Raw genomic sequence first — 23,497 nt, 5'->3', positions numbered from 1 at the left:
GGAGTGGGATTCTATATGATGGTGAGGAGTGTGATTCTATATGATGGTGAGGAGTGGGATTCTATATGATAGTGAGGAGTGTGATTCTATATGATGGTGAGGAGTGTGATTCTATATGATGGTGAGGAGTGTGATTCTATATGATAGTGAGGAGTGGGATTCTATATGATGGTGAGGAGTGGGATTCTATATGATGGTGAGGAGTGGGATTCTATATGATGGTGAGGAGTGGGATTCTATATGATGGTGAGGAGTGTGATTCTATATGATGGTGAGGAGTGTGATTCTATATGATGGTGAGGAGTGGGATTCTATATGATGGTGAGGAGTGGGATTCTATATGATAGTGAGGAGTGTGATTCTATATGATGGTGAGGAGTGTGATTCTATATGATGGTGAGGAGTGTGATTCTATATGATGGTGAGGAGTGGGATTCTATATGATGGTGAGGAGTGTGATTCTATATGATGGTGAGGAGTGTGATTCTATATGATGGTGAGGAGTGGGATTCTATATGATAGTGAGGAGTGGGATTCTATATGATAGTGAGGAGTGTGATTCTATATGATGGTGAGGAGTGTGATTCTATATGATGGTGAGGAGTGTGATTCTATATGATGGTGAGGAGTGTGATTCTATATGATGGTGAGGAGTGGGATTCTATATGATAGTGAGGAGTGTGATTCTATATGATGGTGAGGAGTGTGATTCTATATGATAGTGAGGAGTGTGATTCTATATGATAGTGAGGAGTGTGATTCTATATGATAGTGAGGAGTGTGATTCTATATGATGGTGAGGAGTGTGATTCTATATGATGGTGAGGAGCGTGATTCTATATGATAGTGAGGAGTGTGATTCTATATGATAGTGAGGAGTGTGATTCTATATGATGGTGAGGAGTGGGATTCTATATGATGGTGATCAGTGTGCTTCTGTATAATAGTGATCAGTGTGCTTCTACATAATAGTGATCAGTGTGATTCTACATAATAGTGATCAGTGTGCTTCTGTATAATAGTGATCAGTGTGCTTCTGTATAATAGTGATCAGTGTGCTTCTGTATAATAGTGATCAGTGTGATTCTGTATAATAGTGATCAGTGTGCTTCTACATAATAGTGATCAGTGTGCTTCTACATAATAGTGATCAGTGTGCTTCTACATAATAGTGATCAGTGTGCTTCTGTATAATAGTGATCAGTGTGCTTCTGTATAATAGTGATCAGTGTGCTTCTGTATAATAGTGATCAGTGTGCTTCTACATAATAGTGATCAGTGTGCTTCTGTATAATAGTGATCAGTGTGATTCTACATAATAGTGATCAGTGTGCTTCTACATAATAGTAATCAGTGTGATTCTGTATAATAGTGATCAGTGTGATTCTGTATAATAGTGATCAGTTTGCTTCTGTATAATAGTGATCAGTGTGATTCTACATAATAGTGATCAGTGTGCTTCTGTATAATAGTGATCAGTGTGCTCCTACATAATAGTGATCAGTGTGCTTCTGTATAATAGTGATCAGTGTGCTTCTGTATAATAGTGATCAGTGTGCTTCTGTATAATAGTGATCAGTGTGCTTCTGTATAATAGTGATCAGTGTGATTCTACATAATAGTGATCAGTGTGCTTCTGTATAATAGTGATCAGTGTGCTTCTGTATAATAGTGATCAGTTTGCTTCTACATAATAGTGATCAGTATGATTCTACATAATAGTGATCAGTGTGCTTCTGTATAATAGTTATCAGTGTGATTCTACATAATAGTGATCAGTGTGATTCTACATAATAGTGATCAGTGTGCTTCTGTATAATAGTGATCAGTTTGCTTCTACATAATAGTGATCAGTTTGCTTCTACATAATAGTGATCAGTGTGCTTCTGTATAATAGTTATCAGTGTGATTCTACATAATAGTGATCAGTGTGCTTCTGTATAATAGTGATCAGTGTGCTTCTGTATAATAGTGATCAGTGTGATTCTACATAATAGTGATCAGTGTGCTTCTGTATAATAGTGATCAGTGTGATTCTACATAATAGTGATCAGTGTGCTTCTTCATAATAGTGATCAGTGTGATTCTGTATAATAGTGATCAGTGTGCTTCTGTATAATAGTGATCAGTGTGCTTCTACATAATAGTGATCAGTGTGCTTCTGTATATTATTGATGAGTGTGATTCTACATAATAGTGATCAGTATGAATCTACATAATAGTGATCATTGTATTTCTGTATAATAGTGATCAGTGTGCTTCTGTATAATAGTGATCAGTGTGCTTCTACATAATAGTGATCAGTGTGCTTCTACATAATAGTGATCAGTGTGATTCTGTATATTATTGATGAGTGTGATTCTACATAATAGTGATCAGTATGATTCTACATAATAGTGATCATTGTATTTCTGTATAATAGTGATCAGTGTGATTCTACATAATAGTGATCAGTGTGATTCTACATAATAGTGATCAGTGTGATTCTGTATAATAGTGATCAGTGTGCTTCTGTATAATAGTGATCAGTGTGATTCTACATAATAGTGATCAGTATGATTCTACATAATAGTGATCAGTGTGCTTCTGTATAATAGTGATCAGTGTGATTCTACATAATAGTGATCAGTATGATTCTACATAATAGTGATCAGTGTACTTCTGTATATTAGTGATCAGTGTGCTTCTACATAAGTGATCAGTGTACTTCTGTATATTAGTGATCAGTGTTCTTCTACATAATAGTGATCAGTGTGCTTCTGTATATTAGTGATCAGTGTGCTTCTACATAATAGTGATCAGTGTGATTCTGTATATTTTTGATGAGTGTGATTCTACATAATAGTGATCATTGTATTTCTGCATAATAGTGATCAGTGTATTGTGTTGTAATTAGGAGCCCGGTAAGAGATCTCAGCTCTGGAGGATGACGGGCAGCGGGATGCTTTGCCATGAAGGGTCTTCCCCACCTCATAACCCAAGTAAACCGTCCACCGCCCGATCCCTGGAGTCCTCCCTGGTTCTGGACATCGCCGGATTGGCTGCAGTCACAGATAACCGGTAAATATGTTATGTCATTAAGTCCTGGTGGGCTCCATATCTCAAGGACAGGTCACATGGGACCCTGGTGACGTCTCAGTATATGGGGGGTGGACTCCGCTGGATACATTGGCTTCTCTTATATTCATAGGTATGAACCGCTAATGTTGAGGAAGCCGGATCGGCGGCGCAGCACCACACAGACCTGGTGTTTCCGTGATGGAAAGTTAAGCTGCAGTTTACCGGGGCTGGTGGTCCAGGTGAGTGTGTCCTTGTATCTCCGGCCACGTCTCATGTCTGATCCCACCTCTCCACATTTGAGGACCCCCTCCCCAATACGCCACACCGACTGGGTTACTCAGCTTGCTTCACTGCTATTGATGTTAATGGATGTTACTTCCTGGTAACATTGTGGCCTCCAGTGGTTCGCCATTGTTTCCTGCGTCTCTCATTACAGTCATGGGGAGTCCCAGAGGTGGACCCTGCATCTACCAGAATCTTATGGTATATATCCCAGGCAGGAAAACCCTGTGATGGTGACTTACTGCCCTGCCGCCATGTTGGGTTGTGCACGTCTTCACCCACTGTTGTTTATTTCAGGCAAGGAACGGGGTTTCTGGATTGTACGATGGGGCAGAGGTGGTGCTGGGGCCCGATGCCTCATTAGAACATATGGGGTCTGTCCTCAGAGAGCAGCAGTTCATTAACCAGAAGATGAGGCCGGGGTCGGGAGTCTTGTCTGTCAGGGTGATCCCCGATGGGCCCACAAGAGTTCTACAGGTAGGTGTCTGCATTACATAAATAGATATGGTGTATGATGTATGATATGTGTGATGAATGATGTGTAGATGTATGATACGTGTGATGTATATGGTATGATGTGATGGGTATGGGTGGTGGTGGGTATGATGGTGGGTAGGGGTGTGGTGGATAGGGTGTGATGAGTATGATGATGGTGGGTAGGGTGTGGTGGGTATGATGGATGTGGGTAGGGTGTGGTGGGTATGATGATGGGTAGGGTGTGGTAGGTCAGGGTGTGGTGTGTATGATGATGTGTAGGGTGTGGTAGGTCAGCGTGTGGTGGGTATGATGATGGGTAGGGTGTGGTAGGTCAGGGTGTGGTAGGTCAGGGTGTGGTGAGTAAGAGTGTGGTGGGTAGGATGATGGGTAGGGTGTGGTAGGTCAGGGTGTGGTGGGTAGGAGTGTGGTGAGTAAGAGTGTGGTGGGTAGGATGATGGGTAGGGTGTGGTAGGTCAGGGTGTGGTAGGTCAGGGTGTGGTGTGTATGATGATGTGTAGGGTGTGGTAGGTCAGGGTGTGGTGGATATGATGATGGGTAGGGTGTGGTAGGTCAGGGTGTGGTAGGTCAGGGTGTGGTGAGTAAGAGTGTGGTGGGTAGGATGATGGGTAGGGTGTGGTAGGTCAGGGTGTGGTGGGTAGGAGTGTGGTGAGTAAGAGTGTGGTGGGTAGGATGATGGGTAGAGTGTGGTAGGTCAGGGTGTGGTGGGTAGGAGTGTGGTGAGTAAGAGTGTGGTGGGTAGGATGATGGGTAGGGTGTGGTAGGTCAGGGTGTGGTAGGTCAGGGTGTGGTAGGTCAGGGTGTGGTAGGTTAGGGTGTGGTGGGTAGGAGTGTGGTGAGTAAGAGTGTGGTGGGTAGGATGATGGTAGGGTGTGGTAGGTCAGGGTGTGGTGGGTAGGATGATGGGTAGGGTGTGGTAGGTCAGGGTGTGGTGGGTAGGATGATGGGCAGGGTGTGGTGGGTAGGATGATGGTAGGGTGTGGTAGGTCAGGGTGTGGTGGGTAGGATGATGGGTAGGGTGTGGTGGGTAGGATGATGGGTAGAGTGTGGTGGGTAGGATGATGGGTAGAGTGTGGTAGGTCAGGGTGTGGTGGGTAGGAGTGTGGTGAGTAAGAGTGTGGTGGGTAGGATGATGGTAGGGTGTGGTGGGTAGGAGTGTGGTGAGTAAGAGTGTGGTGGGTATGATGATGGGTAGGGTGTGGTAGGTCAGGGTGTGGTGGGTAGGAGTGTGGTGGGTAGGATGATGGTAGGGGGTGGTAGGTCAGGGTGTGGTGGGTAGGATGATGGGTAGGGTGTGGTGGGTAGGATGATGGGTAGGGTGTGGTAGGTCAGGGTGTAGTGGGTAGGATGATGGGTAGGGTGTGGTGGTTAGGATGATGGGTAGGGTGTGGTAGGTCAGGGTTTGGTGGGTAGGATGATGGGTAGGGTGTGGTGGTTAGGATGATGGGTAGGGTGTGGTAGGTCAGGGTGTGGTGGGTAGGATGATGGGTAGGGTGTGGTGGGTAGGATGATAGGTAGGGTGTGGTAGGTCAGGGTGTGGTGAGTAGGATGATGGGTATGGTGTGGTGGGTAGGATGATGGGTAGGGTGTGGTAGGTCAGGGTGTGGTGGGTAGGATGATGGGTAGGGTGTGGTGGGTAGGATGATGGGTAGGGTGTGGTAGGTCAGGGTGTGGTGGGTAGGATGATGGGTAGGGTGTGGTGGGTAGGATGATGGGTAGGGTGTGGTGGGTAGGATGATGGGTAGGGTGTGGTAGGTCAGGGTGTGGTGGGTAGGATGATGGGTAGGGTGTGGTAGGTCAGGGTGTGGTGGGTAGGATGATGGGTAGGGTGTGGTAGGTCAGGGTGTGGTGGGTAGGATGATGGGTAGGGTGTGGTGGGTAGGATGATGGGTAGGGTGTGGTGGGTAGGATGATGGGTAGGGTGTGGTAGGTCAGGGTGTGGTGGGTAGGATGATGGGTAGGGTGTGGTAGGTCAGGGTGTGGTGGGTAGGATGATGGGTAGGGTGTGGTAGGTCAGGGTGTGGTGGGTAGGATGATGGGTAGGGTGTGGTAGGTCAGGGTGTGGTGGGTAGGATGATGGGTAGGGTGTGGGTAGGTCAGGGTGTGGTGGGTAGGATGATGGGTAGGGTGTGGTAGGTCAGGGTGTGGTGGGTAGGATGATGGGTAGGGTGTGGTGGGTAGGATGATGGGTAGGGTGTGGTAGGTCAGGGTGTGGTGGGTAGGATGATGGGTAGGGTGTGGTGGGTAGGGTGTGGTAGGTCAGGGTGTGGTGGGTAGGATGTTATTCCTGATGTTTCCCGCCCCCAGATCACGGACTTCCAGCAGCGCAGATCTGAGCGAGTCTCCAGTGATCTGGATGATCTGGGAGCGGTGGAGATGAAGAGGCTGCAGGGAGCGGAGCAGGATCGGGAGCTGGAGGTCTGTGCGGGATCGGGGGTGATGGTGGGGGAGAGGCGCCATTTCTGGCATTAACCCTTTATGTCTCTCCAGGTGACGGTGAAGTTACAGGACGGGATCGGGATTTCTCTGAACAATAAAGTCCCGGAGGAGCTGGTGTTCGCGAGCTTCAGCGGAATAAACGTGCAATACGTGCGCCAGGGGACCGGTCAGGTGATGGAGCTTCACATCCAGAGCATTCAGGTGACGAGTCCGATGGGGGTTGTAGTCACCAGCATTGTATTGTATAGACATGTGGTGAGGATCTGATGGGGGTTGTAGTCACCAGTATTGTATTGTATAGACATGTGGTGAGGATCTGATGGGGGTTGTAGTCACCAGTATTGTATTGTATAGACATGTGGTGAGGATCTGATGGGGGTTGTAGTCACCAGTATTGTATTGTATAGACATGTGGTGAGGATCTGATGGGGGTTGTAGTCATCAGTATTGTATTGTATAGACATGTGGTGAGGATCTGATGGGGGTTGTAGTCACCAGTATTGTATTGTATAGACATGTGGTGAGGATCTGATGGGGGTTGTAGTCACCAGCATTGTATTGTATAGACATGTGGTGAGGATCTGATGGGGGTTGTAGTCACCAGTATTGTATTGTATAGACATGTGGTGAGGATCTGATGGGGGTTGTAGTCACCAGTATTGTATTGTATAGACATGTGGTGAGGATCTGATGGGGGTTGTAGTCACCAGTATTGTATTGTATAGACGTGGTGAGGATCTGATGGGGGTTGTAGTCACCAGTATTGTATTGTATAGACATGTGGTGAGGATCTGATGGGGGTTGTAGTCACCAGTATTGTATTGTATAGACATGTGGTGAGGATCTGATGGGGGTTGTAGTCACCAGTATTGTATTGTATAGACATGTGGTGAGGATCTGATGGGGGTTGTAGTCATCAGTATTGTATTGTATAGACATGTGGTGAGGATCTGATGGGGGTTGTAGTCACCAGTATTGTATTGTATAGACATGTGGTGAGGATCTGATGGGGGTTGTAGTCACCAGTATTGTATTGTATAGACATGTGGTGAGGATCTGATGGGGGTTGTAGTCATCAGTATTGTATTGTATAGACATGTGGTGAGGATCTGATGGGGGTTGTAGTCACCAGTATTGTATTGTATAGACATGTGGTGAGGATCTGATGGGGGTTGTAGTCACCAGTATTGTATTGTATAGACATGTGGTGAGGATCTGATGGGGGTTGTAGTCACCAGTATTGTATTGTATAGACATGTGGTGAGGATCTGATGGGGGTTGTAGTCATCAGTATTGTATTGTATAGACATGTGGTGAGGATCTGATGGGGGTTGTAGTCACCAGTATTGTATTGTATAGACATGTGGTGAGGATCTGATGGGGGTTGTAGTCACCAGTATTGTATTGTATAGACATGTGGTGAGGATCTGATGGGGGTTGTAGTCACCAGTATTGTATTGTATAGACATGTGGTGAGGATCTGATGGGGGTTGTAGTCACCAGTATTGTATTGTATAGACGTGGTGAGGATCTGATGGGGGTTGTAGTCACCAGTATTGTATTGTATAGACATGTGGTGAGGATCTGATGGGGGTTGTAGTCACCAGCATTGTATTGTATAGACATGTGGTGAGGATCTGATGGGGGTTGTAGTCACCAGTATTGTATTGTATAGACGTGGTGAGGATCTGATGGGGGTTGTAGTCACCAGTATTGTATTGTATAGACATGTGGTGAGGATCTGATGGGGGTTGTAGTCACCAGTATTGTATTGTATAGACATGTGGTGAGGATCTGATGGGGGTTGTAGTCACCAGTATTGTATTGTATAGACATGTGGTGAGGATCTGATGGGGGTTGTAGTCACCAGTATTGTATTGTATAGACATGTGGTGAGGATCTGATGGGGGTTGTAGTCACCAGTATTGTATTGTATAGACGTGGTGAGGATCTGATGGGGGTTGTAGTCACCAGTATTGTATTGTATAGACATGTGGTGAGGATCTGATGGGGGTTGTAGTCACCAGTATTGTATTGTATAGACATGTGGTGAGGATCTGATGGGGGTTGTAGTCACCAGTATTGTATTGTATAGACGTGGTGAAGATCTGATGGGGGTTGTAGTCATCAGTATTGTATTGTATAGACATGTGGTGAGGATCTGATGGGGGTTGTAGTCACCAGCATTGTATTGTATAGACATGTGGTGAGGATCTGATGGGGGTTGTAGTCACCAGTATTGTATTGTATAGACATGTGGTGAGGATCTGATGGGGGTTGTAGTCATCAGTATTGTATTGTATAGACATGTGGTGAGGATCTGGTGGGGGTTGTAGTCATCAGTATTGTATTGTATAGACATGTGGTGAGGATCTGATGGGGGTTGTAGTCACCAGCATTGTATTGTATAGACATGTGGTGAGGATCTGATGGGGGTTGTAGTCACCAGTATTGTATTGTATAGACATGTGGTGAGGATCTGATGGGGGTTGTAGTCATCAGTATTGTATTGTATAGACATGTGGTGAGGATCTGATGGGGGTTGTAGTCACCAGTATTGTATTGTATAGACATGTGGTGAGGATCTGATGGGGGTTGTAGTCACCAGTATTGTATTGTATAGACATGTGGTGAGGATCTGATGGGGGTTGTAGTCACCAGTATTGTATTGTATAGACATGTGGTGAGGATCTGATGGGGGTTGTAGTCACCAGTATTGTATTGTATAGACATGTGGTGAGGATCTGATGGGGGTTGTAGTCACCAGTATTGTATTGTATAGACATGTGGTGAGGAGTCCGATTGGGGTTGTAGTCACCAGTATTGTATTGTATAGACGTGGTGAGGATCTGATGGGGGTTGTAGTCACCAGTATTGTATTGTATAGACATGTGGTGAGGATCTGATGGGGGTTGTAGTCACCAGTATTGTATTGTATAGACATGTGGTGAGGATCTGATGGGGGTTGTAGTCACCAGTATTGTATTGTATAGACATGTGGTGAGGATCTGATGGGGGTTGTAGTCACCAGTATTGTATTGTATAGACATGTGGTGAGGATCTGATGGGGGTTGTAGTCACCAGTATTGTATTGTATAGACATGTGGTGAGGATCTGATGGGGGTTGTAGTCACCAGTATTGTATTGTATAGACATGTGGTGAGGATCTGATGGGGGTTGTAGTCACCAGTATTGTATTGTATAGACATGTGGTGAGGATCTGATGGGGGTTGTAGTCACCAGCATTGTATTGTATAGACATGTGGTGAGGATCTGATGGGGGTTGTAGTCACCAGCATTGTATTGTATAGACATGTGGTGAGGATCTGATGGGGGTTGTAGTCACCAGTATTGTATTGGTGAGGAGTGGAGCCTGATGGGAAATCTTGTCATGTGACCGCTCTTTCTTCTCCTTTGCCTCTGTAGCGCCACCTGTTGTCGCCTTAGTGCGGTTATTATGGAGCCTATAATTCATTGATCCCTGATGATCTGTAACGTCTCCTCCTCTGCGTCTTCTTCCTCCCAGGTCGATAATCAGCTGATAGGGACCACCCAGCCGGCCATGTTGTATGTGACCCCCAAGAGCATGGAGACCGAAGAGATGGAGTCCGGTCCCGCTATACAGGTCAACGCTATGAAAGTGCCCAGCAAAAACACACTGACTGACCTCTACAAGGTGAGGCCTGATGGTTATATACAGTCATATAGGTGTAATACACAGTCATATAGGTGTTATATACAGTCATATAGGTGTAATATACAGTCACATAGGTGTAATATACAGTCATATAGGTGTTATATACAGTCATATAGGTGTTATATACAGTCATATAGGTGTGATATATAGTCATATAGGTGTTATATACAGTCATATAGGTGTAATATACAGTCATATAGGAGTAATATACAGTCATATAGGTGTGATATATAGTCATATAGGTGTAATATACAGTCATATAGGTGTAATATACAGTCATATAGGTGTAATATACAGTCATATAGGTGTCATATACAGTCATATAGGTGTAATATACAGTCATATAGGTGTAATATACAGTCATATAGGAGTAATATACAGTCATATAGGTGTAATATACAGTCATATAGGTGTTATATACAGTCATATAGGTGTAATATACAGTCATATAGGTGTTATATACAGTCATATAGGTGTAATATACAGTCATATAGGTGTAATATACAGTCATATAGGTGTAATATACAGTCATATAGGTGTGATATACAGTCATATAGGTGTGATATACAGTCATATAGGTGTAATATACAGTCATATAGGTGTAATATACAGTCATATAGGTGTAATATACAGTCATATAGGTGTGATATACAGTCATATAGGTGTGATATACAGTCATATAGGTGTAATATACAGTCATATAGGTGTAATATACAGTCATATAGGTGTAATATACAGTCATATAGGTGTAATATACAGTCATATAGGTGTTATATACAGTCATATAGGTGTAATATACAGTCATATAGGTGTAATATACAGTCATATAGGTGTTATATACAGTCATATATACAGTCATATAGGTGTAATATACAGTCATATAGGTGTTATATACAGTCATATATACAGTCATATAGGTGTAATATACAGTCATATAGGTGTTATATACAGTCATATAGGTGTAATATACAGTCATATAGGTGTAATATACAGTCATATAGGTGTTATATACAGTCATATATACAGTCATATAGGTGTAATATACAGTCATATAGGTGTTATATACAGTCATATATACAGTCATATAGGTGTAATATACAGTCATATAGGTGTTATATACAGTCATATAGGTGTTATATACAGTCATATAGGTGTAATATACAGTCATATAGGTGTTATATACAGTCATATAGGTGTAATATACAGTCATATAGGTGTAATATACAGTCATATAGGTGTTATATACAGTCATATAGGTGTTATATACAGTCATATAGGTGTAATATACAGTCATATAGGTGTAATATACAGTCATATAGGTGTAATATACAGTCATATAGGTGTAATATACAGTCATATAGGTGTAATATACAGTCATATAGGTGTAATATACAGTCATATAGGTGTAATATACAGTCATATAGGTGTAATATACAGTCATATAGGTGTAATATACAGTCATATAGGTGTTATATACAGTCATATAGGTGTAATATACAGTCATATAGGTGTTATATACAGTCATATAGGTGTAATATACAGTCATATAGGTGTTATATACAGTCATATAGGTGTTATATGCAGTCATATAGGGGTTATATGCAGTCATATAGGTGTAATGTACAGTCATATAGGTGTTATATACAGTCATATAGGTGTAATATACAGTCATATAGGTGTAATATACAGTCATATAGGTGTAATATACAGTCATATAGGTGTTATATACAGTCATATAGGTGTAATATACAGTCATATAGATGTAATATACAGTCATATAGGTGTAATATACAGTCATCTAGGTGTAATATACAGTCATATATGTGTTATATACAGTCATATAGGTGTAATATACAGTCATATAGGAGTAATATACAGTCACATAGGTGTTATATACAGTCACATAGGTGTAATATACAGTCACATAGGTGTAATATACAGTCATATAGGTGTAATATACAGTCATATAGGTGTAATATACAGTCATATAGGTGTAATATACAGTCACATAGGTGTAATATACAGTCATATAGGTGTAATATACAGTCATATAGGTGTAATATACAGTCATATAGGTGTTATATACAGTCATATAGGTGTCATATACAGTCATATAGGTGTCATATACAGTCATATAGGTGTCATATACAGTCATATAGGTGTCATATACAGTCATATAGGTGTTATATACAGTCATATAGGTGTAATATACAGTCATATAGGTGTAATATACAGTCATATAGGTGTTATATACAGTCATATAGGTGTAATATACAGTCATATAGGTGTAATATACAGTCATATAGATGTAATATACAGTCATCTAGGTGTAATATACAGTCATATAGGTGTTATATACAGTCATATAGGTGTAATATACAGTCATATAGGAGTAATATACAGTCATATAGGTGTAATATACAGTCACATAGGTGTAATATACAGTCATATAGGTGTAATATACAGTCATCTAGGTGTAATATACAGTCATATAGGTGTAATATACAGTCATATAGGTGTAATATACAGTCACATAGGTGTAATATACAGTCACATAGGTGTAATATACAGTCACATAGGTGTAATATACAGTCACATAGGTGTTATATACAGTCATATAGGTGTAATATACAGTCATATAGGTGTAATATACAGTCATATAGGTGTTATATACAGTCATATAGGTGTCATATACAGTCATATAGGTGTAATATACAGTCATATAGGTGTAATATACAGTCATATAGGTGTAATATACAGTCATATAGGTGTAATGTACAGTCATATAGGTGTAATGTACAGTCATATAGGTGTTATATACAGTCATATATACAGTCATATAGGTGTAATATACAGTCATATAGGTGTAATATACAGTCATATAGGTGTTATATACAGTCATATATACAGTCATATAGGTGTAATGTACAGTCATATAGGTGTAATGTACAGTCATATAGGTGTAATGTACAGTCATATAGGTGTTATATACAGTCATATAGGTGTAATGTACAGTCATATAGGTGTAATGTACAGTCATATAGGTGTTATATACAGTCATATAGGTGTCATATACAGTCATATAGGTGTCATATACAGTCATATAGGTGTCATATACAGTCATATAGGTGTTATATACAGTCATATAGGTGTAATACACAGTTATATAAGTGTTATATACAGTCATATAGGTGTAATATACAGTCATATAGGTGTAATATAGGTGTCATATAGGTGTAATATACAGTCATATAGGTGTCATATACAGTCATATAGGTGTAATATACAGTCATATAGGTGTTATATACAGTCATATAGGTGTAATATACAGTCATATAGGTGTAATATACAGTCATATAGGTGTTATATACAGTCATATAGGTGTCATATACAGTCATATAGGTGTAATATACAGTCATATAGGTGTTATATACAGTCATATAGGTGTAATATACAGTCATATAGGTGTAATGTACAGTCATATAGGTGTAATGTACAGTCATATAGGTGGTATATACAGTCATATAGGGGTTATATACAGTCATATAGGTGTTATATACAGTCATATAGGTGTCATATACAGTCATATAGGTGTAATATACAGTCATATAGGTGTTATATACAGTCATATAGGTGTAATATACAGTCATATAGGTGTAATGTACAGTCATATAGGTGTAATATACAGTCATATAGGTGTAATATACAGTCATATAGGTGTAATGTACAGTCATATAGGTGTTATATACAGTCATATAGGTGTAATATACAGTCATATAGGTGTTATATACAGTCATATAGGTGTTATATACAGTCATGGTGGTAAATGTTGTCCCCCCTGACATTTCTCTATATAATGAAGTATTCCTCACAGGAAAGGATTGCAGTAACACAGGTTTATTCGCTTTGTGTGTGTATATATATATATATATAGATCTCCTCTCCTCTGTATATATATATATATAGATCTCCTCTCCTCTGTATATATATATATATAGATCTCCTCTCCTCTGTACATATATATATATATATATATATATATATAGATCTCCTCTCCTCTGTATATATATATATATATATATATATATACCGTATATAGATCTCCTCACCTCTGTATATATATATATATATATATATATATATATATATAGATCTCCTCTCCTCTGTATATATATATATATATATATATATATATATATATAGATCTCCTCTCCTCTGTATATATATATATATAGATCTCCTCTCCTCTGTATATATATATATATATATATATATATATATAGATCTCCTCTGTATATATATATATATTGCAGTAACACAGGTTTTGCTATACACATGTTTATTCCCTTTGTGTGTATATATATATATAGATCTCCTCTCCTCTGTATATATATATATATATATATAGATCTGCTCTCCTCTGTATATATATACATATATATATATATCTCCTCTCCTCTGTATATATGTATAGATCTCCTCTCCTCTGTATATATATACATATATATATATATATATATATAGATCTCCTCTCCTCTGTATGTATATACATATATATATATAGATCTCCTCTCCTCTGTATATATATATAGATCTCCTCTCCTCTGTGTATATATATAGATCTCCTCTCCTCTGTATATATATAGATCTCCTCTGTGTATATATATATAGATCTCCTCTCCTCTGTATATATATATAGATCTCCTCTCCTCTGTATATATATATATATATATATAGATCTCCTCTCCTCTGTGTATATATATATATATATATATATATATATAGATCTCCTCTCCTCTGTATATATATATATATAGATCTCCTCTCCTCTGTATATATATATATAGATCTCCTCTCCTCTGTATATATATATATTGCAGTAACACAGATTTTGCTATACACATGTTCACATGTTTATTCCCTTTGTGTGTATATATATATATATATATATATATATATATATATATAGATCTCCTCTCCTCTGTATATATATATATATATATATATATATATATATATATATATATATAGATCTCCTCTCCTCTGTATATATATAGATCTCCTCTCCTCTGTGTATATATATATATATATCATCTCCTCTGTATATATATATATATATATATAGATCTCCTCTCCTCTGTATATATATATATATATATATATATATAGATCTCCTCTCCTCTGTATATATATATATATATATATATATAGATCTCCTCTCCTCTGTATATATATATATATATATATATATATAGATCTCCTCTCCTCTGTGTATATATATATAGATCTCCTCTCCTCTGTATATATATATATAGATCTCCTCTCCTCTGTATATATATATATATAGATCTCCTCTCCTCTGTATATATGTATATATATATATATATATATATATATATATATATATAGATCTCCTCTCCTCTGTATATATATATATATAGATCTCCTCTCCTCTGTATATATATATATATATATATATAGATCTCCTCTCCTCTGTATATATATATATATATATATATATTGCAGTAACACAGGTTTTGCTATACACATGTTTATTCCCTTTGTGTATATATATATATATATATATATATATATATATATATATATATATATATATAGATCTCCTCTCCTCTGTATATATATATATAGATCTCCTCTCCTCTGTATATATATATATAGATCTCCTCTCCTCTGTATATATATATATATATAGATCTCCTCTCCTCTGTATATATATATAGATCTCCTCTCCTCTGTATATATATATATATTGCAGTAACACAGGTTTTGCTATACACATGTTTATTCCCTTTGTGTATATATATATATATAGATCTCCTCTCCTCTGTATATATATATATAGATCTCCTCTCCTCTGTATATATATATATAGATCTCCTCTCCTCTGTATATATATATATATAGATCTCCTCTCCTCTGTATATATATATAGATCTCCTCTCCTCTGTATATATATATATATATATATAGATCTCCTCTCCTCTGTATATATATATATATTGCAGTAACACAGGTTTTGCTATACACATGTTTATTCCCTTTGTGTATATATATATATAGATCTCCTCTCCTCTGTATATATATATATAGATCTCCTCTCCTCTGTATATATATATATATATATATATAGATCTCCTCTCCTCTGTATATATATATATATATATATATATATATATATAGATCTCCTCTCCTCTGTATATATATATAGATCTCCTCTCCTCTGTGTATATATATATAGATCTCCTCTCCTCTATATATATATATATAGATATCCTCTCCTCTGTATATATATATAGATCTCCTCTCCTCTGTGTATATATATATAGATCTCCTCTCCTCTGTATATATATATATATATATATATATAGATCTCCTCTCCTCTGTATATATATATATATATATAGATCTCCTCTCCTCTGTATATATATATATTGCAGTAACACAGGTTTTGCTATACACATGTTTATTCCCTTTGTGTGTATATATATATATAGATCTCCTCTCCTCTGTATATATATATATAGATCTCCTCTCCTCTGTATATATATATATATATATATATATATATATATTGCAGTAACACAGGTTTTGCTATACACATGTTTATCCCCTTTGTGTGTGTATATATATATATATATATATATATATATATATATATATATAGATCTCCTCTCCTCTGTATATATATATATATATATATATATATATATATATATTGCAGTAACACAGGTTTTGCTATACACATGTTTATCCCCTTTGTGTGTATATATATATATATATATATATATATAAATAATCTCCTCTCCTCTGTATATATATATATATATATATATAGATCTCCTCTCCTCTGTATATATATATATAGATCTCCTCTCCTCTGTATATATATATATTGCAGTAACACAGGTTTTGCTATACACATGTTTATTCCCTTTGTGTATATATATATATAGATCTCCTCTCCTCTGTATATATATATATATATATATATATATATATATATATTGCAGTAACACAGGTTTTGCTATACACATGTTTATCCCCTTTGTGTGTATATATATATATATATATATATATATATATAGATCTCCTCTCCTCTGTATATATATATATATATATATAGATCTCCTCTCCTCTGTATATATATATATATATATAGATCTCCTCTCCTCTGTATATATATATATATATAGATCTCCTCTCCTCTGTATATATATATATATATATATATATATAGATCTCCTCTCCTCTGTATATATATATAGATCTCCTCTCCTCTGTATATATATATATATATATATATATATATATAGATCTCCTCTCCTCTGTATATATATATATATATATAGATCTCCTCTCCTCTGTATATATATATATTGCAGTAACACAGGTTTTGCTATACACATGTTTATTCCCTTTGTCTGTATTGGAACTAAACCAAAAAAGGAGGAAAAAAAGCAAATTGGACATAATGTCACCAAACTCCAAAAAATGGTCCGGACATAATTATTGGCACCTTTCATAATTGAGGATAAATAAGATTGTTTGCAGCCTGTGATGTTCCTTTATACTCACCTGGGGCAAGTAACAGGTGTGGGCAATATAAACATCACACCTGACAGCAGATAAAAAGGAGAGAAGTTCACTTAGTCTTTGCATTGTGTGTCTGTGTGTGTCACACTAAGCATGGACAACAGAAAGAGGAGAAGAGAGAACAGAAAGAGGAGAAGAGAACAGAAAGAGGAGAAGAGAGGACAACAAAGAGGAGAAGAGAACAGAAAGAGGAGAAGAGAGGACAACAGAAAGAGGAGAAGAGAGAACAGAAAGAGGAGAAGAGAGGACAACAGAAAGAGGAGAAGAGAGGACAACAGAAAGAGGAGAAGAGAGGACAACAGAAAGAGGAGAAGAGAGGACAACAGAAAGAGGAGGAGAGGACAACAGAAAGAGGAGAAGAGAGGACAACAGAAAGAGGAGAAGAGAGGACAACAGAAAGAGGAGAAGAGAGGACAACAGAAAGAGGAGGAGAGGACAACAGAAAGAGGAGAAGAGAGGACAACAGAAAGAGGAGGAGAGAACAGAAAGAGGAGAAGAGAGGACAACAGAAAGAGGAGAAGAGAACAGAAAGAGGAGGAGAGAGAACAGAAAGAGGAGAAGAGAACAGAAAGAGGAGAAGAGAACAGAAAGAGGAGAAGAGAGAACAGAAAGAGAAGAGAGAGAACAGAAAGAGGAGAAGAGAGAACAGAAAGAGGAGAAGAGAACAGAAAGAGGAGGAGAGAGAACAGAAAGAGGAGAAGAGAGAACAGAAAGAGGAGAAGAGAACAGAAAGAGGAGGAGAGAGAACAGAAAGAGGAGAAGAGAGAACAGAAAGAGGAGAAGAGAGAACAGAAAGAGGAGAAGAGAGAACAGAAAGAGGAGAAGAGAGAACAGAAAGAGGAGGAGAGAACAGAAAGAGGAGAAGAGAGGACAGAAAGAGGAGAAGAGAACAGAAAGAGTAGGAGAGAACAGAAAGAGGAGAAGAGAACAGAAAGAGGAGAAGAGAGAACAGAAAGAGGAGGAGAGAACAGAAAGAGAAGAGAACAGAAAGAGGAGAAGAGAGAACAGAAAGAGGAGAAGAGAGAACAGAAAGAGGAGAAGAGAGAACAGAAAGAGGAGAAGAGAACAGAAAGAGGAGGAGAGAGAACAGAAAGAGGAGAAGAGAGAACAGAAAGAGGAGAAGAGAGAACAGAAAGAGGAGAAGAGAGAACAGATAGAGGAGAAGAGAGAACAGAAAGAGGAGGAGAGAACAGAAAGAGGAGAAGAGAGAACAGAAAGAGGAGAAGAGAACAGAAAGAGGAGAAGAGAGAACAGAAAGAGAAGAGAGAACAGAAAGAGGAAGAGAGAACAGAAAGAGGAGAAGAGAGAACAGAAAGAGGAGAAGAGAGAACAGAAAGAGGAGAAGAGAGAACAGAAAGAGGAGAATAGAGAACAGAAAGAGGAGAATAGAGAACAGAAAGAGGAGGAGAGAACAGAAAGAGGAGAAGAGAGAACAGAAAGAGGAGAAGAGAACAGAAAGAGGAGAAGAGAGAACAGAAAGAGGAGAATAGAGAACAGAAAGAGGAGGAGAGAACAGAAAGAGGAGAAGAGAGAACAGAAAGAGGAGAAGAGAACAGAAAGAGGAGAAGAGAGAGAACAGAAAGAGGAGAAGAGAACAGAAAGAGGAGAAGAGAACAGAAAGAGGAGGAGAGAACAGAAAGAGGAGAAGAGAACAGAAAGAGGAGGAGAGAACAGAAAGAGGAGAAGAGAACAGAAAGAGAAGAGAGAACAGAAAGAGGAGAAGAGAACAGAAAGAGGAGAAGAGAACAGAAAGAGGAGAAGAGAGAACAGAAAGAGGAGAGAACAGAAAGAGGAGAAGAGAACAGAAAGAGGAGAAGAGAACAGAAAGAGGAGAAGAGAGAACAGAAAGAGGAGAAGAGAGAACAGAAAGAGGAGAAGAGAACAGAAAGAGGAGAAGAGAACAGAAAGAGGAGGAGAGAACAGAAAGAGGAGAAGAGAGAACAGAAAGAGGAGAAGAGAACAGAAAGAGAAGAGAGAACAGAAAGAGGAGAAGAGAACAGAAAGAGGAGAAGAGAACAGAAAGAGGAGAAGAGAGAACAGAAAGAGGAGGAGAGAACAGAAAGAGGAGAAGAGAACTGTCTGAGGACTTGGGAACCAAAATTGTGGAAAAATATCAACAATCTCCAGGTTACACGTCCATCTCCAGAGATCTAGATTTGTCTTTGTCCACAGTGCGCAACATTATCAAGAAGTTTACACCCCATGGAACTGTAGATAATCTCCCTGGGTGTGGACAGAAGAGAAAACTGATGAAAGGTGGCACCACAGGATAGTCCAGATGGTGGATAAGCAGCCCCAAACAAGTTCCAAAGATATTCAAGCTGTCCTGCAGGCTCAGGGAGCATCAGTGTCAGCGCGAACTATCCGTCCACATTTATATGAAATGAAACACTATGGAGGAGACCCAGGAGGACCCCACTATGGAGGAGACCCAGGAGGACCCCGCTATGGAGGAGACCCAGGAGGACCCCACTATGGAGGAGACCCGGGAGGACCCCACTATGGAGGAGACCCAGGAGAACCCCACTATGGAGGAGACCCAGGAGGACCCCACTATGGAGGAGACCCAGGAGGACCCCACTATGGAGGAGACCCAGGAGGACCCCGCTATGGAGGAGACCCAGGAGGACCCCACTATGGAGGAGACCCAGGAGGACCCCACTATGGAGGAGACCCAGGAGGACCCCACTATGGAGGAGACCCAGGAGGACCCCGCTATAGAGGAGACCCAGGAGGACCTCGCTATGGAGGAGACCCAGGAGGACCCCCCTATGGAGGAGACCCGGGAGGAGACTATGGAGGAGACCCAGGAGGACCCCTATCATTTATAGATAAAGCCTTTGAGTCCGGCTTCCCCTATCATTTATAGATAAATCCTGTGAGTCCTGCCCACCCCATTTATAGATAAAGCCTGTGAGTCCTGCTTCCCCTCCCATTTATAGATAAAGCCTGTGAGTCCTGCTTCCCCTCCCATTTATAGAGAAAGCCTGTGAGTCCTGCTTCCCCTCCCATTTATAGATAAATCCTGTGAGTCCTGCTTCCCTCCCATTTATAGATAAAGCCTGTGAGTCCTGCTTCCCCTCCCATTTATAGGTAAAGCCTGTGAGTCCTGCTTCCCCTCCCATTTATAGATAAAGCCTGTGAGTCCTGCTTCCCCTCCCATTTATAGATAAAGCCTGTGAGTCCTGCTTCCCCTCCCATTTATAGATAAAGCCTGTGAGTCCTGCTTCCCCTCCCATTTATAGATAAAGCCTGTGAGTCCTGCCCCCCTCCCATTTATAGATAAAGCCTGTGAGTCCTGCTTCCCCTCCCATTTATAGATAAAGCCTGTGAGTCCTGCTTCCTCTCCCATTTATAGATAAAGCCTGTGAGTCCTGCTTCCCCTATCATTTATAGAGAAAGCCTGTGAGTCCTGCTTCCCCTCCCATTTATAGATAAAGCCTGTGAGTCCTGCTTCCCCTATCATTTATAGATAAATCCTGTGAGTCCTGCTTCCCCTCCCATTTATAGATAAAGCCTGTGAGTCCTGCTTCCCCTCCCATTTATAGAGAAAGCCTGTGAGTCCTGCTTCCCCTCCCATTTATAGATAAAGCCTGTGAGTCCTGCTTCCCCTATCATTTATAGATAAAGCCTGTGAGTCCTGCTTCCCCTATCATTTATAGATAAAGCCTGTGAGTCCTGCCCCCCTCCCATTTATAGATAAAGCCTGTGAGTCCTGCTTCCCCTCCCATTTATAGATAAAGCCTGCGAGTCCTGCTTCCCCTCCCATTTATAGATAAAGCCTGTGAGTCCTGCTTCCTCTCCCATTTATAGATAAAGCCTGTGAGTCCTGCTTCCCTCCCATTTATAGATAAAGCCTGTGACTCCTGCTTCCCCTCCCATTTATAGATAAAGCCTGTGAGTCCTGCTTCCCTCCCATTTATAGATAAAGCCTGTGAGTCCTGCTTCCCTCCCATTTATAGATAAAGCCTGTGAGTCCTGCTTCCCCTCCCATTTATAAATAAAGCCTGTGAGTCTTGCTTCCTCTCCCATTTATAGATAAAGCCTGTGAGTCCTGCCCCCCTCCCATTTATAGATAAAGCCTGTGAGTCCTGCTTCCTCTCCCATTTATAGATAAAGCCTGTGAGTCCTGCTTCCCTCCCATTTATAGATAAAGCCTGTGAGTCCTGCTTCCCCTCCCATTTATAAAGCCTGTGAGTCCTGCTTCCTCTCCCATTTATAGATAAAGCCTGTGAGTCCTGCCCCCCTCCCATTTATAGATAAAGCCTGTGAGTCCTGCTTCCTCTCCCATTTATAGATAAAGCCTGTGAGTCCTGCTTCCCTCCCATTTATAGATAAAGCCTGTGAGTCCTGCTTCCCTCCCATTTATAGATAAAGCCTGTGAGTCCTGCTTCCCTCCCATTTATAGATAAAGCCTGTGAGTCCTGCTTCCCCTATCATTTGTAGATAAAGCCTGTGAGTCCTGCTTCCCCTCCCATTTATAGATAAAGCCTGTGAGTCCTGCTTCCCTCCCATTTATAGATAAAGCCTGTGAGTCCTGCTTCCTCTCCCGTTTATAAATAAAGCCTGTGAGTCCTGCTTCCTCTCCCATTTATAGATAAAGCCTGTGAGTCCTGCTTCCCCTCCCATTTATAGATAAAGCCTGTGAGTCCTGCTTCCTCTCCCGTTTATAAATAAAGCCTGTGAGTCCTGCTTCCTCTCCCATTTATAGATAAAGCCTGTGAGTCCTGCCCCCCTCCCATTTATAGATAAAGCCTGTGAGTCCTGCTTCCCTCCCATTTATAGATAAAGCCTGTGAGTCCTGCTTCCCCTCCCATTTATAGATAAAGCCTGTGAGTCCTGCTTCCCCTCCCATTTATAGATAAAGCCTGTGAGTCCTGCTTCCCCTCCCATTTATAGATAAAGCCTGTGAGTCCTGCTTCCCCTCCCATTTATAGATAAAGCCTGTGAGTCCTGCTTCCTCTCCCGTTTATAAATAAAGCCTGTGAGTCCTGCTTCCTCTCCCATTTATAGATAAAGCCTGTGAGTCCTGCTTCCTCTCCCGTTTATAAATAAAGCCTGTGAGTCCTGCTTCCTCTCCCATTTATAGATAAAGCCTGTGAATCCTGCCCCCCTCCCATTTATAGATAAAGCCTGTGAGTCCTGCCCCCCTCCCATTTATAGATAAAGCCTGTGAGTCCTGCTTCCCCTCCCATTTATAGATAAAGCCTGTGAGTCCTGCCCCCCTCCCATTTATAGATAAAGCCTGTGAGTCCTGTTGGCCCCTCCCACTCACAGTGATTGACAGCTCCCTTATGTGAGCAGTGAAGTTACAATCTGTGTTGAATGTATTCTCTTATAATTCTGGATTATTCCTTTTCTCCTTCATGACTGATCAGTAACTTTTCTTGCAGCATCTGCTGATCACGGCGCAGAGATTCACAGTCCAGATCGAGGAGAAGTTATTACTGAAGCTGATCGGTTACTTCGGCCTCGGGAAATCAGAAACAGGTAAAGAACGACACAGATAATAACCAATCTCCACTGGGGGCGCACAAGAGTCATCCAGGAACTCATAGGATAATATAGAGAACGACAGATAATGACCAATCTCCACTGGGGGCGCACAAGAGTCATCCAGGAACTCATAGGATAATATAGAGAACGACAGATAATAACCAATCTCCACTGGGGGCGCACAAGAGTCATCCAGGAACTCATAGGATAATATAGAGAACGACAGATAATAACCAATCTCCACTGGGGGCGCACAAGAGTCATCCAGGAACTCATAGGATAATATAGAGAACGACAGATAATAACCAATCTCCACTGGGGGCGCACAAGAGTCATCCAGGAACTCATAGGAGAATATAGAGAACGACAGATAATAACCAATCTCCACTGGGGGGCGCACAAGAGTCATCCAGG

At 40.1% G+C, this 23,497-nt stretch overlaps 1 protein-coding gene across 1 annotated transcript in view; it reads left to right on the top strand.

The window, feature by feature from the left end:
- Nucleotides 1-23,097, top strand: part of LOC130344335 (intermembrane lipid transfer protein VPS13D-like) — a gene marked incomplete at its 5' end in the record, with an annotated part of 160,395 nt that extends 137,298 nt beyond the window's left edge. The window contains 7 exons of the mRNA XM_056554422.1: nt 2,897-3,060; nt 3,191-3,299; nt 3,640-3,819; nt 6,145-6,255; nt 6,328-6,477; nt 9,803-9,952; nt 22,981-23,097. Of these exons, the coding sequence (XP_056410397.1) occupies nt 2,897-3,060; nt 3,191-3,299; nt 3,640-3,819; nt 6,145-6,255; nt 6,328-6,477; nt 9,803-9,952; nt 22,981-23,097 (981 nt within the window). The remainder of the gene's footprint in view (nt 1-2,896; nt 3,061-3,190; nt 3,300-3,639; nt 3,820-6,144; nt 6,256-6,327; nt 6,478-9,802; nt 9,953-22,980) is intronic.
- Nucleotides 23,098-23,497: the final 400 nt, after the last annotated feature.

The sequence above is a fragment of the Hyla sarda genome, unplaced genomic scaffold (genome assembly GCF_029499605.1).
Source record: "Hyla sarda isolate aHylSar1 unplaced genomic scaffold, aHylSar1.hap1 scaffold_713, whole genome shotgun sequence".
Classification (NCBI taxonomy): domain Eukaryota; kingdom Metazoa; phylum Chordata; class Amphibia; order Anura; family Hylidae; genus Hyla; species Hyla sarda.
This window is presented reverse-complemented; position numbering and strand designations above follow the sequence as displayed.